This window comes from Gloeophyllum trabeum, assembly GCF_000344685.1.
Source record: "Gloeophyllum trabeum ATCC 11539 unplaced genomic scaffold GLOTRscaffold_00001, whole genome shotgun sequence".
NCBI lineage: Eukaryota > Fungi > Basidiomycota > Agaricomycetes > Gloeophyllales > Gloeophyllaceae > Gloeophyllum > Gloeophyllum trabeum.
Window position 1 is genome coordinate 3,781,102 of NW_006920410.1, and position 17,062 is coordinate 3,798,163.

Genomic DNA, 17,062 nt, shown 5'->3' on the forward strand with positions numbered 1-17,062 from the left:
CAGCATCTCCTCTTCTACGTACTTCATTCTGTTCAATGACGTCTTGATGCGAAGGTCCTCAGCAGACATATGGCATATCGCAGAAGTATAACTTGACAATAATGCCCATCATAGTAAACATAAAACTCAGTTCGAGGCGGTCATCCTTGCCCACCTACCTGGAGCTGGAAAGGTCTTCCACGCCTAGAATAAATGCAACGCGTATGAGTGATTGAAGTTTTTCTTCCACATCCACAGGCAGATCGTTCAAGTAATTCGGGAGTTCTGGGTCGACGCGTCGGTCCTCAGCATGGAGAAAACTCGAATCTAATGACGCATTTAGCACCTGGATGATTCATAGTATGTATATCTGGGAACGTGTAAGTACATACACCTGCCTTATATTGGCGAGAATATCACCTTATAATAGTAGATTAACGACTGACGCTTTGCTTAACTGTGAGGGATGGACCCAACGCCGGCGCCACCGACGCGTCTGGATGGACGCGTTCCCAGGCACATAGGCACGTGGCGCTTCACCCATCTACGTCGCTGACAGTGACACTCGAAGCACTTCGTCATTGTCGGCGACGACGTCGGGACTTCCTCTCGTTCTGTACCAGTGCCCACAATACCGTCTGCAAAGGGTCTTGTCGCTGTCTCTGTTGCTGTATCTTTGTGGGACGAACACGTCGTAAGGGTCGAAAGTATGCAAGTTCACAGGGCCACCTAAAGATATACACAAGCGTCGAATCCTTCTGCTGGGAACGTTCTCACCTGCTCTGCGTTTACTCTTCAAACCACTGCCGTAGATCTGCTTTATTGAAGGGCCTGTAGCTATTGAACGACTTGTGGGTGTCTATCAACTGTGCATAGGGGATAAATGTCGGCACCCAGTGCTCCGGGAAACCCCTCTCTGGCTGACGCCGATACTGGTATTCGCGTCGTTGTAACGCCTACGCAATCCGCATATTTCGCTGGCGAAACATTCTCTGTATCTATAACAATCACGAATACCCGTCCTGTACATGCACCATGGCCTTCCTCCGGATCCCAGTCACATACCCACAAACGAGCATCCCATAGCATCAGCTCGGCACCTCTTGCCCGACCTCCCACTTCACCTGGAACTCCGCGGACAGCGGTCACCCCCATCCCAGCCTTGAAACACGACACCAAGGACAGTACACCGAAGAGAAGAAGATTAATAGGAAAGGCGCCTGCCAACGGAACTGACGCTGGACCGGACTTCCTGGATCAAAGCCGGAAACGGCTCTTAGCCAAGTCTTTGTCAGTTTCCCTGTCTCCCAAGGAATTGGAGGAGAGGTTTGGACGCTCAAATGGGGGCGCACCGCTTGCTGCGCAGAGTTCGCATTATTGTGAGTTGGGTCGTGTTATGTATCAGTTATCCCAGTGCTGAATGAGTCAATGAGCATCACCTTCGAACCAGCCCCCAGGTGCACTCGCACGGACGCCTACGTTGTCTATCGCTCCAAATCATCCCCACGCTCGGAAGAAGTCAGTTCTGAACGGACAGTTACATCTGAATGAACCGCAGCAGCCACCTTCGTCCCCCACATTGGCGTCGCCTGATCCGTCTTCGTCCAAGCTCTCACTGTCTTTAGACACCATCTCAGAATCCAGCTCAACGTCTGCTCCTCAGACCCCGTCTCTACAATCTCCGAATCCTGGTCTTGCTTCTCTACCGAATCAGATCCGAAAGTCAGGGCTATCTGTGAACGGTAACCACAGGCATCACCGTCCTCCGCCTTTACCTCACCCAGACGCCCGGTCGTACGACCACGCATCGCAGGCACCGAAAACGTCTCAGCATGGCCTCGGAAATGGGGTTCCGTCGCAATCACATCTGGCTGTTCCTCGCACAGCGTTCTCCTCGAGCTTTCCGCAATCAAATAACGAACTCGTATTATATTCGTATGCGCAGCTCTCCGGGTCGCTTACAATCACGCCCGTCCCAGGACTAAGCCCGAGCACTCCCGATACTGCGCGCACGCTATCCGCTCTGAGATCGACGTTGCTGCGCCAGGGCGCCATGGGTGGTGGATCAATGGACATAACGTCTTCGATCGACCCGCAGCAAGCCAAACAGCATGCTCGCAAACGGTCGCATGTCCGATCCGCTTCGTACACATCAGGCTTGCTGTCTATGCTCTCCCCGACGTCGCTTCTCTCTTCTCCCAATCCCAGCGGAGCGGAGCAAAGTCACCCATGGTCTCGCCGACGCGGTCAAACCCCCTCTATGTCTAGTACGCTGTCTCTGCCTGGCACGAGTAGCAGCGGAGGCGTTGGCCTGGGTTTTGGTGCCGTCAATGAGGAAGTTGACCCAGAGACTCCGCTGCCTGTGCTGGAGGTACCGCCTTCAATGTTAGCGGTGGATCTCATGCTAGGTCCCGGGGAGACTCGGACATGTAAGTGGTGTAGGCCCTTTAACGCTGGAATCATTGCCACTTTTAGCTGACATCGGTGACATTCTTCTTGTTCTTGCCGTTGTACACAGATACTTACACTGTGCAGCTCCCTGATGCGATACCGCCCACCTACAAAGGCCGGGTTTTCAGATTCTCATACGAATTCACTGTTGGGGTATGTCGATCTAGGGCGGCAAGCCAACAACCCTCGAGTCCTGTAGGTAGACCTGGCACGGGTGCGCAAAGTAGCAGCAGGGTCATGAAAGTACCTGTGAGAATCTACAATTTCGTGTCAGGTAGGTTCAGCCTCCCTCGTCCACCAGTGAGTGTTATTCACTATTTTTCTAGTCCAGAGACCTCCGTGTCCGTACGATCTGATGTGGCCAGTCACTACGCGAAATCGACACATGTCTCTGGCGCAAGCCAAGGTAAGCGAAGAGGATCGTAGGATTGAGAAGGGCACATCCAGTGGGTGTAAGTTCAATCTATAATCACGGCGCGAAATCTAGTCATCATACGGATTCAGCTTCCTCGAAGTCGCGCGTGGCCGGGTCGCTCGAAGGTGTACGCGAGTATGCTCTACGCCTTCTCTCCTCCTTCCCGGACCCACGATCTCCCGAACTCGAAGTGGATGGTACTCTACCTGTAGGTGCCCTTTCACCGTTCGCGGAGAGTCCTGAACGGGAGCGGGAGCCGGAGGGATCGTTAAGAGGCTGCCGAGAGGCTGTGGAAATCCTTACGAGGAATCAGAAGAAAGGTTTGACTGTCAGACAAACACCTGAAGTTCATGTCGTCTGACCATCTTACAGTGTCTTATGATGTGAACAAGGACGGTGTGCAGGTTGCCGTCCTAACCTTCACCAAGTCCGCCTATAGGCTTGGAGAGACGGTCCTGGGCGTAGTGGAACTCAATAGTCCCAGTACTCGTGGCCGAGTGCTCAAGGTTAGCCGCCTACTATCTTTTGAATATAGCGCCAGAGTAACTGAAGTATGGCAATACTCGTACAGCTTTCCGCTATGCTCGAAGCTCACGAGTCACTGCCTGCCTCTATTGCAATGAGTGGCAATTCACGACAGTTACGTCGTGTGCACGCTGAACATCATTCATCATTCATTCCTTCGATGTTACGTACGACCTTCGCGCTGGACATCCCACCTGATGCTAGTCCCGCGTTCCAGGTGGACCTGGAGGAAGGCGCGGCCGCTGGCAACAGAGCAAGTGCCGGCGGTCTAGAGTGGAAGGTGCGGCTTTGTCTCCTCGTCGCTGTTGCTTCGTCCCCTTCGAAGACGGGTCAAGAGGGAAAGCTGAAGCACCTGGTCCGCGACGGGCCCAGAGGAGAATGGGCTACAGCCTGGAGGGCGAGTCCTAGCATCGCCCCGATGGAGAAACTGGGTCCATCACGGAACCAGAATCAGACGACCGTGACCCCGGGCGGAACAATGATGTCATGGGCAAGCTACTTTGCCTCCTTCGTTGGGACGGCAGGCGAGACTGGGTATCACGACGGAGACGAGGTGGTAGACGACGAGGTCGCCGTGGAAGAAACACAGGATACGGGCGCCGTCGTGGAGGACAAATGGCAGGAGCTTAAGGTAGAGACGGTGGAATGCGAGGTCCCGATAAAGGTCTGGCCTGGGAACACCGCGTTCAAGGCGATGGAAGTGGTCTTTGACGTGTGAGACGAAGCACGGGCGTTCAATTGAAGATTGGAGAGTGTTTATGACGAGAAGCCGGCGAGCGCGCCTATGGCGAGGTTATCGGGCGCATCCGAGAAGGACGGTGCCTTGCGGCGTTTCTGCATTCTCCCGGCGCCTGTTCTGCTCAGCTCGTTCATAGCAAGCTCCACTGGCGGTGAGTCAGATCAATCCCGAGGTCGCTGCTGGTCGCTGCTGCACTGCCTACGCCCGCCAGTCTCAGGTACCCGACACATTTGATGAAGGATGCCGAAAGGGGCTCGCCGGCCAATTGCTGATGGGCTTGACGTGACGTCGGGGTCTTGTGAATTCGAAGGCTACAAGTGGACGCTACGAGGAAGATCCGGGGTAAAGAAGGTTTGGTTCAGCAGGCGAAAAAACAGGTGTATGGCCTATGATACTGCCGCCCATTGAATGTGTACATATGGTAGCTGCTTCGGATGTTTGAGACCTGAGAACAGGTAAATTTTTGTGTTGGTCGGAAGCGTTTAGTGCAAGACTGGCAGCTGGAACTTATAAAGGGTGATCGTGCATGTGACCACCGGCTGACCCAAAAGGGGTCAGGTGGTTAGAACTGCCTCCCACCCATGATGGCCCGCGTTAGAAAGTCTATCGTGCTCCTCTCTTTCTCCCCATAGACTCTTGTACAATTTCAGCCGGTTCTGCTGTCTGTACACCATCTAGACGTCTTGCTCTTTTTATCCTATTTTTCCAGCGGTCTGCCGTCTCAATATTGCTATAGAACACTTTGGGTACCGGTGGGGTCTCGTTGGGTCGAATACGTGGACACAGATAGGATTCATCCGCCAGAAGATTAGGTACGTGTACAGTTCAGTGCTTGAGGGGTCGCGTGCTCAGACGCATTGCGTATAGACCGCCGACCGAATATAGAGCTGTTGGATTGCGGCCAAGAAGTCCGTACTTAGTCGAAGAACTGCTGGGTTAGATCACAAGACGTTCGGAAAGCTGGCGACTCTCCAAAATTATCAGGACCTTCTGAATCTCGGTGTACCTTCTGTCATCAAGATGGACGAACCAAACGGTCACCACCAGCACCAATCAGATGACGCCGACCGAACCAACAGGTTCCTTGCTCTTAACCACGACCAGTCTCCATCAATCAGCCTGAGAGAGAGGGCCGCTAGCCAGCCTCCGCGTACAGGGAATCCCAACCTCTTCTCGTCCCTGTATCGCCAGACGAGCTTCGGCGCCGGCAGTTCACCGTGGGGTAGCGGGAGCTCGCAGCAGCGCTTCTTGTCTGGCCTCAGCCCAGGCTCTCTCCCTGGTCTACCTTCATCCGTCCCTACGAGGAGCTCTTCGTTCTCTACCTCTCCCAATACGTCGACCCTGTCTAATATGATGCGCGAGCAGTACCGCGGCGGCTTCCCGTCGACATTCGAGGATGATGAATCAGAAGCGTTGTCAGATACGTATGATGAGCGTTTCATTCCGCAGTCAATACCGTCGAGGGGGCGCACGTATGCCTCTGATCTTGCACGCAGTAGGTCTCAGTCCTTGGCTACGACGCGACCGACGCCGATCGGGAGTCCTTACGAACGTTCTGGTCTAGGCCCCAGCTGGGCGGAGTCCAACTACGCCTCCAGCGCGCAGAACATCACTGGCTCTCGTTATGGTGACCTCAGACCACCAGGCAGCAGCCGGTATGGTTCTCTTGGGCCCTCGGGCAAATCGTCGAGTCATATTCACTCTTTCTCGCCGACCGGCGGTGATGTCGGCGACGGCTTTTCTAGCAGGCAGAGCACCGACATCTCGAACATGAGCCCGTTCATGCGCGACGTTGAGCAGATCCTCCTCGACGACGGGTCCGCGTTCCGCGAGCTCTGGGCGGGCATGCACCCGCCGCGCGACGAGAACGGGCACGGCGGCAGCGGCACGACGAGTCGCAGACACAGCGTAAGTGTGGTGCAGCCGCGACGGGGGATCGTGGGCTTCAACGCGCCGGGGCTCGAGGGCGCCGAGGAGAGCAGCCGGCCGGGCATGATGCATTCGTCTTCCTTCTCGGGCGGAGGCCTGCTCTTGACGGACGACGATCTTGTGGGAAGCCTCAACATGCTAAACATAAATGACAGACCGGGTCCGTCGTCATCGAGTTCTCAGCATCCCCCCAGCCAGCCCTCCTCTCTGCCCATATACGCCCCGCTCTCGCGGCACCCGCCGCCGCAGGATCGGATGTCGCCTTATCAACAGCTCAATCTGAACATCCCGTCGAACGGCGTGCAGTACGCGTCTCGGCAGAGTCTACGCTCGCCGAGCGACAATGGGTATTCCGCTAGCGGCACAAGCCCGGCTCGCAGCACCATCCTCGAGCACGAAGCGCAGTACCAGAATGCTGCGCGGCTGTCTCAGCTACAGCAGCAGGCCGAGAACTTGATCTCCCCGTCGTTCAGTCGCCCCGCCTACACGTCGAGTGGGCTGCCCACGCCCATCTCTCCCACCGGCACGCGTGGCTTGCAGCATGGCCAGCAGCAGGCGTTCTACACCGGATCGCCGACAGTTCATCGAAGGGCTTCGAATGCGGAGCTGCCCAGCGTCAGTGAGCTTGGAAAAGGCGTCCCGCTATCCTCGGTGCCGCCGTCATGCCCGTTATACATCGTCGAGTTCAAAGCGGGCCGGACGGATCTGTTCTACTGCACCGATCTGTCTCTTGACATCCGAGTCGGGGATCTGGTCATCGTTGAGGCGGACCGCGGGAAGGACCTCGGCAAGGTGGTGAACGACAGCATCACGCTCGCCGAGGTGGAGGCGTTCCAGAAGCAGCAGCAGGCGAAGAACGCCGGTGGGTACGGTGACAGCTCGCCGACGACGCCTGGGGGCCCGCACCCCGGTGGGAAGAAGGACATCAATCCGAAGCGGATATATGGAAAAGCAGGGCCCCAGGATACGCAGTACGTCTTGCGCTGTTGTCATGGTGCCAAATACTAATGAAAGCGCAATTGATTTCTTTATAGGTTGTTGGTGACGAAGATGCAGGATGAGGTGAAGGCGCTACAGTTGTGCCAGAGTAAGGTGCGGCAAAAGAAGCTTCCGATGGAAGTCATCGATGCAGAGTACCAGTGGTGAGCGGTGTTGGTTACCTGCTTTTACGGGGGCTCATCTGCCTGGCTATAGGGATCGACGCAAGTTGACGTTTTATTTTATTGCGGAGAAGCGGATCGACTTCCGTGAGTTGGTCCGTGAGCTGTTCCGGTGCGTCTTGTATATCATCTCACCGCCTTGATTGCTGAATTGCTAACGACTCATCGCATCAGGCTATACAAAACGAGAATATGGATGGCATCGTTGGGTGGTCCCGGCGGCTACGACCAACAGTAGGCTCTAGACGCGGTTCCAGGACGTCCCCCCGTCCTCCTTGTATGACCAGCACGATCTCCAAGAAATCCCAAGAAGCTTTGTCCACTATCTACTGTCTACAGGTTCACTCATACAGTTAGATACCAATCTTGTTATACTTCCTACAGGCGCTGCAGCACATCTTCCGTCCGGTTCGTATTGTGTACTTCTAGTCATCTTTACTGTTTGTCGTTGCGGGGAACTATGTTTGACGTCTGTTAGGACATTCACCCTTTTGATATATCCTGATCTGCTCTAATGCATGCATATTAAATGTACATTAGTATTATTGCTGTATGATGTAAGGTCGTCTCTCACTGGTCATACTTTCGTTCGATGCAAGAAGGAATATACAAACACATTTTATAGTCTAGGCCGATGTGGGGAAGACGGTGATCCACTGACGTACTTAGTACACATCAAGAGGGACTTGCATAAAATGAACGGTCGCGTTGTCCGAACGTTAACATTGGCAGCTCCGTATGCATGGGGTTGAGTGGCTAGTACTAGTGCGGCGGAACATCTGTACCATACGGGGAATACTTACACTTGTCGGTAGTCCCTGATGAACTGAATTTTGTTAATATTGTACAATCACGGTGGGCAGCATAGTGACTAGTGCTTGGAACACGACATCAATCTGAGAAAACAAGTTCACATGGTGTGGGGCAAAGTACGGCTCTGTAAAACACCGGGCAAGCAACCCTTTATTTCCATGATGGTAAGGTATCGCCCAAGCGTGCAAAAGTAACACGCCATAAGCATCACCATGAGCAGTACCAATTTTGTATGTGTCCGCAATCCTGATGGAGCTATAGTTGGGAATATATTCCACTACGAGAGGTACATGACATAGCGATGGGCGACAGAGAAGGACAACATGCACTTACAGCAAAGCAACGATTAGCGATATACGACCCATCAGAGACGGGAGATAGAGCACGACGGAAGGTTGCGGTAGACAAAGACCAAGTACCTCCTACTTTCCACGGTGCCGCTTAGCTTCGGATGAGGTTGGGGCTGTTCTCTGACTCCAGGAGGAAGCAGAAGACGATGGATGGGGAGAGTGCAAGGTAAATGCGTCGCTTCGCCAACCAGCATTCTGCGATTCCGGAAAGATGCCAGACTCAGTATATCCGTCGTCGTCATCTTCTTGCGCCGTGTCCTTGCGCGTCCTCTTGCGACCGCGCGAACCAGTGCTCGAAATCTGCACCCGAGCGCGTGAGGGACTAGGAGAGTAAGAGCTGTCAGAGCTATCTTCCTCTGCCTCGCTCGATTCGTCCTCGTCCGGCACATCGTCGTCTTCGGCGACCTGGTCTTCCTCAGGCTCCTCCCCAACGTCGTCCTCAGACTCTTTGCCAGAGCCATCCTCAGAATCTTCCTCAACCTCGTCCTCAGAAGCCTCCTCTTTCTGATTCTTTTTCTTTGATGTCTCCAGGTATGAGCGAGTGTGGTACTGGCGCACGGCGCTGATCGGCTTCTCGGATTGACCCTGCACCGAGCCAGGCGCGTTCTCCGGGGTTTCCTCTTCTTCTAAGGCATCGTGCGTCTCTTGCAGAATACGAACAACCTCATCGTGGGTGGCCGGACTGCCTTTCTTGAACAGTATATAGCGCCATCGGTCCAGGCACGGCTTCAGGTCCTCAAAATACGGCGACACCCGTACAAGCGTGTTAGGCCAACCCTTGTCACTGTCAACGCTAGACTTGTTCTGCGCCACCTCTTCGAAGCTGCCTTCGGTCCAGTGGTACAGTGGAGTCTGCTTGAAAGAGATACGTCTTTCCGAGTTTCTGGGGCCATCATAGAGAACACAGATCCAGAAGAGCACATAGAAGAAAGACTCAAGATCCCATTCGGGTCTATGCGACACCCCCCCACCACCCCACAGAAGGTCCAGGGCCATGAAGGGGGTAGTTCCCTATGCCCTCGTGAGTTTACATGGATATTTCATGTGCCCATGGCTACTCACAGTGCGCTCAGCTGTGGCAGTCTTCCGTTGCTTCCCCTGCTCCGCCTCATCCTCTGAATATCGCATTGCATAATCGAGATCAATAAGCACTCCTCGTCGCTGGCCCGCTGCGTCTCTTGTGGCGGCTAGCATGATGTTGTTTAAACTGATATCTCGATGAAGTATCCCAACCTTCTCGAGCAGTGCTTTATGCGCTACACGTAACATTCGCAGTCAAGATCCACGTTATCAGGCAGAAGGGGAGCACTCACCTTGAATAACGTCTATAAACGCCTTGATCAACTCCCGCTTCGTCTCAAATTCGACGATGGATTCTGCAAAGGGCTGCAACACGAGGCGCCTGTGTACTCGGCAGTCTTGCTTTGGGTATTTCTTCTTGCCTTTCTTCGCCCTTATCGCAGGTCGTACGAGGTCAGTCGTGTCCTCCTTCCCTCGAAAGGTGAGAATCTCCTCGTCTACTAGCTGGCAAACATTCTCGATGCCGGCATTACGTGCCTCCTCCAGAAACTCGGCTTCTGTAAATTCGCGAGTGACGTCTGTCCAGTAGTCTTTGATAGCATATGTGACGCCATCACGAGTCGCTTGCCAACACGAGGTTCCGCGTCCGAGGATCGAAGGGCTGAAATATATTCGCTTCTTGATCACGTACGATTTGCCCTTCACGGTCACAATGCGACTGCCATCGTCGAGGGTGGTGATACTGGGATCGTAGCCAAGATATTCCCGGTCTGAGAACATAATCGCTGTGAAGATCCGTAAGAACAATCGAGGATCCCTGTGGATGTTGAACATCTCGGAGTACACGTGGCCGGCGCGGTCGAGTATGTGGAGGATGCAATGCTCGCCTAGAATAGACAGAGACGGGATAAATCGCCTGTCATCCTGGCTTACGTAGATCATGCGGACACCCTCTGCCACAGCCCTTTCAGCTTTTTTCTTGTGCGTCCGCTTGTTCTTCAGTTCCCAGTGGGAGACGACAGTTTCCCAAGTCTGGGGCGCGTCCTTGTTGAAGATCAGGACGTCGGGGCGACGCTTGTGGCCTGGTCCGCCAGGGAGCGGGTTTTTATTGCTGGCATAAGCGCCGGTGGCAACCCGTTTGCACTCTTTGCCTACGACTTCCCCGATATTCCCAGCCAGCCCATTGAGCCAATTAGCTAGCTTTATCTCTTGGTCTCCAAAGTGATTTGACGCCCTGGTTAGGATAGGGCAACCATCCCACCTCTGGCACTCCTGCGAGTATGGAGGCTTGTCCAGCGTTGCGAGTTTGTCGAAAATGATATCAACAGACGCGGGCAAAGCGTCATCCGGGAAGACGTGTTCGATAAGTTTCGGCATATCCTTGAATATGTGTCCCTGTAGCTCGGTTGCAAGATCTTTTTTAATCTTCTCTTCGTTGTCCTTCCCGTACGACAAGGTAGGCTGTGTTCTCAGCCTGCGGGCCTTCGTGGGAGTTTCCTGGGACTCAAGCCGTGTAGGAGTCGAGCCCTCGACAGTGTGTGGTCGGGGAGCTTGGAATGTCTTGGCTTTCCTCTTGCTGCTTTTCTTGCCTGCCATAACGTGGGGGCGTGAATGAGGGAGGAAAGAGAGGTGAGCAGTGAACACGCACCACTTATGGAGTTTAAAGAGGCAAACTCCGCGTGGTCAGCAAGGTCTGCCATCAAATGAACATCGATCAACCATCAGATAAAACACGGACAAACCTGGGCGGCTGCGAGTCCTCAAGTACCCAAAGAGAGAACAAGGAGCTGCACAGCAACCCTACACGTGGACTAAACGACAGCCTTCTCTTGACTTAAGGTAGTTAACAGATTGTACCGTTGCCTACAGCTCCGCCCTGGCGCGAGGATCGATGTATTGATACTTGTAGGGATAGTCGAATGTGGCGCACTTGGGCGGACGCGACGAACTGTCCAACGCGCTGGTCACATTGTCACCAGCGCGTGACATGCGAACATTCCCACACATAGCGTTGACTCCGTTCGGCGCAATGGACGCGGGTGCATACGGGATGGTGGGATCCCTTGAAGCTTGATTGGTTGGGGCCATCAGGTCTGTGTAGTGCTTCATAGCTTCCGAGTCATTTATGGCAACTCGCTGATGCACCCGCCGTCGATGGTTACTTTCTCTTTTGATTGAATCCAGGGACGGAATATCGTGACCCAAACAAATAGAGTCAAGCTGTCGTGCCACGGGTAACCAGTAAGGCGGGAGACCTTCGAGATTGCGACGCGACCTCAGTCTCATTTACAGCGACTTTCTGAGAGTTTTATATACTTGTCCATGATTTCACGCTAGTACGCTACCCTTTGACGCCAACTCATGGTGCGCTCTAATCAAAACATGTGGCATTGCCCGGGAGGTTTTCCTCGACGGACACGATGTCGTCCAGCAATTCAGATGTAGCAGCATCATCTGCGCCATATGACCATCATTATACTCCACTTTCTCAGCTTGACGACACCTTGCCCGAACATGAAGGAAAGGGCATTCACCTTGGAGTGCCAGCAGCTTGGAAGTCTGACATTTTCAACCTATATCTAGACCATTTTCATCTGCATACAAGAAAGCCACAGAAGTCCTGACCTCTGGCGACATCGCTGTAAGGTCAAGAATACTTACGCAGATTAATCAGTCTCGAGAGTGCCTCCAACGAATGCGTCACTATAGGTATCCAGAGGGTGACCGCCTCTAACGCAGCACCCACATTAGTATTGTGAACTTACCCGGAAGGTATCCTCTTCATATTCCTGAATTTCTACTCTTATTGCTATCTTATCGAGTCAATAACTAATAAAAGACCTTCTACAGCTGCAAAATGGTATTTATTTTGTATACAACTATACGAAAAGAAAACCCCAAGGAGTGCGAGTGCGCGAGGACGAATATAAAATCGTGATTACGGAAACCGAAAGGAGAAGGTAAAGGGACCGTTAACGCATGAAGCCAATTCGAAACAGAGCAAAGGAAGGTTGTGAAGCGAGCGAGACGTAGAATGGACGACTAAAAGGAAGGACGAGCGGGTGTGGCACCTATAAACCGCCTTTAACACCCTCACGAACGAAACTCCTCCCACAGCTTCTCCCGATCTCTCCAAGGGTAGTCGGGGCAGGTTAGGAGCAAGTGGAACGTCGAAAAAGAGCACTTCATGCCTCAGGGTAGGATTGGACAGCTGCCAGTCGGGCTTGCAGAAGATACCAGGGAGCGCATAGACCGGGCGGGAGACACCTGCGAAGCCATCGACATCCCAGCCTGCTACTCCACCAGCGATACAGGAACAATCTGTCCCTTCTTCTCACCCACCAAGACATCTGCAAAGGCCTCACACAATTCCATGAGATCCCTCCATCCAGGCGCAGCTACCAACCGGAACCTTGTCATCTGTTGTGCGAAGAGCGTACTCATCTCCACATGATTGGAAACCCGACATTCAGCGATCCGGATGACCTTGTCGTGGCTAGCCGACGCTTCACAGGGGACCCAAGAAGACTCACAGTGCACGAAGATCTCGCGTTGTGATACGCGATAGAGCTCGAATCGCTGCTCGCCCTTCCCACTGGCAAGTCGTCCTCCAAACTTCGCTACAATCGCTCATGCCTGCTGCTCGATGAGCTACCGAGCGGTAGGGCTGACGGAAGCCATGGACTCTTGTCATCTCTGCGACGACTGTGACTCGACCACCCCCTGGTGTCGTCATCAGTAATAACGACGATCCTCTGACTGCCTCTCCGAATCATGGCAGGGGCGACTACCAATGCATCAGGAGCAGTCGCGCATCCAGGGATTGATCCATTGGTGAAGCTCGTGGCAATTGACCCATGCATGAAGTTGGTAGCACTCGACCCATGGGTGAAAACTCGTAGCAGTCAACGCCTCAGAGATCAAATACCCGTTCTTCGGCGACATGATCAAAGGCCGTCACCCCATATCAAGCTGCCCCGCAGGATCGGGGGTTGACTTCTTGGGGATAAACTAACACCCCCAATCAGCTCATAATGTCCACCCCACCAGCAGTTGAAAATAAGTACCTCGATTCCCTGTTCGACCTCCTGCCACCGACCCTTTTCCGTCTGCGCACTTTGACCCAAGGATTCGTAGAGATCATCCTCGACTGCCTTTCCTCAATCACCACACTCTTGTATGCCCTCTACAAACGTGACGGCAGAACCGCAGGGCCTAGTGGCACAGGGAACGGACAAACATTACTCGTCTTACTCCTATCGCCCACCTCTACAATAGGCACATGCCTGACCTTCCGTAGCAGCCCGTGCGTCTTATTCTTCGCAACAACGAACGACTGCCTCCTACCACTGACCGCCCCCTGCAGCAGAGCATGCTGGTGTATAGTCGAAGGAGGGGGCACAGGCCCCAGCGCCACCGGCAGCGGGTATACAAGCGCCCGCTCCTTTCCTTCAGCGTCGAATGCCGACAACGGCGGGAGCGTACTAGAACTAGACGGCGTCGGTAGCCCCTGCAGATGCGGACCGTTAGGCAATGGACAAGTCGGCGGAGGGTGCATTGGCGGCGTCGCAGCACCCCACAGCGGCGACAGCGTCGCAGGCGAAACAGGGGACACCGTCTGCCGGTGCGCAACACTCGCGTATGGGTGCGGCTGCTGGCCCATCACGGCGCTCATGTCCAGCCCGAGGCCCCTCATCCTAGGAGGCACCACCCACTTCCCGTCATCCTCGCTCCCACATCCGCTGAGTGTCGAGAAACCACTGCTCTTCTTGCCTTTACACTCGTTGATATTCCCTTTCTTGAAGGGGTCATCTTCAGGAGTCGGGACCCTTCCGACGTTCAACACGTCCTCTTTTGTCTTCTTTTCTTTCGCTCCTCCCTCCTCGCTGGTAGGCCGCGAGAGCACAAGAGAAGACAGATGAGTAACTGAGAGCGAGACAGACGAGAACGCGCGGATCGAATCAGAAAGCCAGTATGAGGCGCAAGACGTGAGGGTAAATGAGACGCGACATCGCGCAAGACTCTGAGAAGGTCGAATAGGACATTGTCCATCCGTGTTGTGTAGCACCGGGGTGTCTCTGCGGGAGTTAGCATGTCTACAATATAAGAAGTATGATAGACCTACGGGCAAACCCTCATAATCCTGTCGAACATGTGAGAGTTGCATACGCTCAAGACCTCAAAGGATAGACTTACTAGTATTCAGTCTCACCTCTAATCCACTCTGAGCCTTCTGACGCATTGCATAGGCACACTTGTTGCGATATGCTCTCGTTCTTGAGATCGAGCGCTCACATGCAAGTAAGATGGAAACCCAGTATTCCAACTCAAAAATGCATGCTCTGCGGTATTTTGTACCGCACCATGCTCAACGGACCTTCCATGTCCTATGGACCCGTCCGTCATGCACTGGTGGACGAAAGGGCAACACCCCCGGCTCAAGGTATTACGGGAAACAGGGCCGCACCCCCCAGGCGGGACCTGACTGAGTGAAGAGGAAAACCATACCAGTATAATAGTACATTATATACACATTGGAACCACATGCATCAACCTATACTTTTTGTGTTAGTGAGTAGATGTGGAGCATCTGCGAAAGTGCGATACGGCGCGTACATAAAAAAACCATGAACGTGAGGAATGTGCGGGTGTAGCGCTGTATCCATTACAGTGGATTTGCTCACTCGCTGAAAACAGCCGCTCGCTCTCCGTTGTTACAAGGCTATGATTGGACAGCCTGGGTTTGCTGGGTAGCCGTGTTGGCAGTCTTTCGCTCGGCGGTGACTTCATTTAGGTAGGTCACTGATATCAACAATCCTAATTGCAAAGGAGGACATACTCCAGGGTTTACGGTCCATAGGGCAGTTCTGCTTGTTTGGAGGCTGCTGCTCGATCCACTGCATGATACAGTGCATATGGTAGACGTGACCGCATTCGCCCCACACTGAGAGCCCTTAGCAAGGCTATGAGTGAAAGCTGAAGGTTTATGGTACGCACGGACGGGACAATCATCCCCGGGCATCTTGCAGCGCGGGCAGCAGCCCTCGTACGCCACCCGGCAGATGCCACACAGGTCCTCGTCGTCGGTCTCGTCGAATTCTTTGCCGATGTCCCAGCGCCATTGCGCAATGGCGTTCCAGTTCTTTATCGTTACTTTCATGACGGGCAGGTCGTAACGGCAGCTGCGAAAACAGGAAGGTTGAGTCCGAGCTGAGTCTGAGGTTGATGAACGCGTCGAGAGGTGTTTACGCGTGTGTACGCGTCTGCTTACCAAGCGCCTCGTTTGCCACATTGAGCTTCTTTGTATTCATCGAGCGTGCCCAATCGACGTCGGGTTGCTGCAGCTGCTTGCTTGATCTCTGCAAGATGTCGATCGAACTGGGCACGAGCTTTGCAGCGAAGTTAGAACCGTTTCTACTCATGGCGAAGTCGGCCAAGGGTGCGGCGGCTGCGAAGCTTGTGCAGGACGCCACCGCCGCCTCTGGGGTATTCGTATTCGCAGAGTTACTGGACCAGCCGAATATCAAGGAGGTGTGTATTAAACTCCTGCTCATAGCCGCATGCATAGCATACTGACTGATCGGTGATATAGCTGGCCACGAGCGAGCAGCATGCGCAGTATTATTCATTATTACAGCTCTTCTCGTACAAGACGTACCAGGATTACCTTCGTTGAGTCCGTCTTCCCGAGATTCCGCTCATCACACCGTCTCATGTGTTCTTTCGGAAAGAACACAAGGACGTCCTGCCATCGCTCAACCAGGCTCAGATCACGAAGCTGAAGCACCTCTCCCTAGTCTCCCTAGCCATGGAACGCAGGGTACGCCTACCTCAACATTCAGTTTGTGTACCAGCTGCTGATGTCTGGGTATCTCTAGATACTGCCGTATAGTACCCTTCTGCAGGCGCTGGACATGGCGACTATCCGCGAGCTGGAGGACCTCATTATCGACGCAGTGTACATGGATGTGATTCGGGGGAAGCTCGACCAGAAGGAGCAACAGTTCGAGGTTGAGTATACAATGGGGCGGGATTTGGAGCCAGGGAAGGTAGAGGGGATTCTGGCTGCCTTGCAGGATTGGTACGCATGCTGCGTCCTTCCTTATCTTACGCTGACTCCGAACTGGTGTTACGCGTCATTATGATACAGGGCGTCCACGACCGCATCCGTGCTCGCTACGCTGGACAATAAGCTCGCTTCCTTGTCTTCTCGGACAGCAGCTAAACAAGCCGAAGACGAGGAGTACGACAAGACCGTGCAGAACATTCTCAAAGAAGTGTCGGAGAAGCAGAAAGAGAACAAGGCGGCCGGGAAGAAGGTCCTGGGGATGGGTTCGATGCAGGAGAAGATGGCCATGGACAGTATGGATGTCGACGAGCCGGTGGAGAACATCAAAGGCAAGAACCGAAAGTACGTTCCTTGTCGTTTTGTCGGCTGTGGCGAGGGTTTCTGACGGGCTCGACGTGTAGAGCAACTGCGGAGATGTCTGCGAAGCCGCAGAGGAAGCGGAATCGTTTCTGAGAGGCGGGACGCGTACTCGTCGTTCACTCCCTCGTACCGTGCTGTTAACTCTGTGATAATGTTCTGTTCTGTAATTTGCATGTAGCAATACCAATCTGAGACTCTTGGACATGTACGACACTGTGTTGCACTTTGCCTGAGCTCTTAGAAGAGTTCAAC

The 17,062-nt window shown here is 53.7% G+C and overlaps 6 protein-coding genes across 6 annotated transcripts; 3 read left to right on the top strand and 3 right to left on the bottom strand.

The window, feature by feature from the left end:
• Positions 1 to 568: 568 nt before the first annotated feature.
• On the top strand, positions 569 to 4,088 carry GLOTRDRAFT_69551 (Rgp1-domain-containing protein; the record flags this gene model as incomplete). The annotated part of the gene is made up of 8 exons (XM_007863256.1): positions 569 to 1,358; positions 1,413 to 1,803; positions 1,879 to 2,408; positions 2,498 to 2,704; positions 2,757 to 2,880; positions 2,918 to 3,165; positions 3,218 to 3,351; positions 3,417 to 4,088. The coding sequence occupies exons 1-8, from the start codon at positions 863 to 865 to the stop codon at positions 4,086 to 4,088; spliced, it is 2,802 nt and encodes a 933-aa protein (XP_007861447.1). The 5' UTR covers positions 569 to 862.
• A 643-nt stretch (positions 4,089 to 4,731) lies between these two features.
• GLOTRDRAFT_135755 (PSP1-domain-containing protein) lies at positions 4,732 to 7,718 on the top strand. Its single transcript, XM_007863257.1, has 5 exons — positions 4,732 to 4,921; positions 4,977 to 7,009; positions 7,073 to 7,180; positions 7,233 to 7,310; positions 7,373 to 7,718. Exons 2-5 carry the CDS (start codon positions 5,130 to 5,132, stop codon positions 7,434 to 7,436), a joined length of 2,130 nt encoding a protein of 709 aa, XP_007861448.1. The 5' UTR covers positions 4,732 to 4,921; positions 4,977 to 5,129; the 3' UTR covers positions 7,437 to 7,718.
• Positions 7,719 to 8,063: 345 nt separating this feature from the next.
• On the bottom strand, positions 8,064 to 10,226 carry GLOTRDRAFT_109367 (uncharacterized protein). Its single transcript, XM_007863258.1, has 3 exons — positions 9,675 to 10,226; positions 9,424 to 9,617; positions 8,064 to 9,372 (listed from the first exon to the last, which is right to left on the bottom strand). The coding sequence occupies exons 1-3, from the start codon at positions 10,213 to 10,215 to the stop codon at positions 8,434 to 8,436; spliced, it is 1,674 nt and encodes a 557-aa protein (XP_007861449.1). The 5' UTR covers positions 10,216 to 10,226; the 3' UTR covers positions 8,064 to 8,433.
• A 2,449-nt stretch (positions 10,227 to 12,675) lies between these two features.
• Positions 12,676 to 14,623, bottom strand: GLOTRDRAFT_90461 (uncharacterized protein; the record flags this gene model as incomplete). The annotated part of the gene is made up of 5 exons (XM_007863259.1): positions 12,676 to 12,887; positions 12,915 to 12,976; positions 13,449 to 13,567; positions 13,622 to 14,524; positions 14,594 to 14,623. The coding sequence occupies 5 exons, from the start codon at positions 14,621 to 14,623 to the stop codon at positions 12,676 to 12,678; spliced, it is 1,326 nt and encodes a 441-aa protein (XP_007861450.1).
• A 270-nt stretch (positions 14,624 to 14,893) lies between these two features.
• On the bottom strand, positions 14,894 to 15,561 carry GLOTRDRAFT_54097 (RING/U-box). The gene is made up of 4 exons (XM_007862247.1): positions 15,379 to 15,561; positions 15,221 to 15,325; positions 15,066 to 15,165; positions 14,894 to 14,935 (listed from the first exon to the last, which is right to left on the bottom strand). The coding sequence occupies exons 1-3, from the start codon at positions 15,539 to 15,541 to the stop codon at positions 15,104 to 15,106; spliced, it is 330 nt and encodes a 109-aa protein (XP_007860438.1). The 5' UTR covers positions 15,542 to 15,561; the 3' UTR covers positions 14,894 to 14,935; positions 15,066 to 15,103.
• Positions 15,562 to 15,747: 186 nt separating this feature from the next.
• On the top strand, positions 15,748 to 17,026 carry GLOTRDRAFT_135758 (uncharacterized protein; the record flags this gene model as incomplete). The annotated part of the gene is made up of 6 exons (XM_007863260.1): positions 15,748 to 15,912; positions 15,974 to 16,052; positions 16,113 to 16,201; positions 16,260 to 16,462; positions 16,532 to 16,792; positions 16,852 to 17,026. 6 exons carry the CDS (start codon positions 15,748 to 15,750, stop codon positions 16,901 to 16,903), a joined length of 849 nt encoding a protein of 282 aa, XP_007861451.1. The 3' UTR covers positions 16,904 to 17,026.
• Positions 17,027 to 17,062: the final 36 nt, after the last annotated feature.

Bases quoted from the DNA above. Each gene is read 5' to 3' on its own strand.
- GLOTRDRAFT_135755 (XM_007863257.1), top strand. From the start codon at position 5,130: ATGGACGAACCAAACGGTCACCACCAGCACCAATCAGATGACGCCGAC. The intron at 7,181-7,232 runs GTGAGCGGTGTT...GCCTGGCTATAG, and splicing joins ATCGATGCAGAGTACCAGTG to GGATCGACGCAAGTTGACGT. The intron at 7,311-7,372 runs GTGCGTCTTGTA...TCATCGCATCAG, and splicing joins TTGGTCCGTGAGCTGTTCCG to GCTATACAAAACGAGAATAT.
- GLOTRDRAFT_109367 (XM_007863258.1), bottom strand. From the start codon at position 10,215: ATGTTCAACATCCACAGGGATCCTCGATTGTTCTTACGGATCTTCACA. The intron at 9,618-9,674 runs GTGAGTGCTCCC...TGTTACGTGTAG, and splicing joins GTTTATAGACGTTATTCAAG to CGCATAAAGCACTGCTCGAG. The intron at 9,373-9,423 runs GTGAGTAGCCAT...ACGAGGGCATAG, and splicing joins CTGCCACAGCTGAGCGCACT to GGAACTACCCCCTTCATGGC.
- GLOTRDRAFT_54097 (XM_007862247.1), bottom strand. From the start codon at position 15,541: ATGAAAGTAACGATAAAGAACTGGAACGCCATTGCGCAATGGCGCTGG. The intron at 15,326-15,378 runs GTGCGTACCATA...AAGGGCTCTCAG, and splicing joins CGGGGATGATTGTCCCGTCC to TGTGGGGCGAATGCGGTCAC. The intron at 15,166-15,220 runs GTATGTCCTCCT...ACCTAAATGAAG, and splicing joins TATGGACCGTAAACCCTGGA to TCACCGCCGAGCGAAAGACT.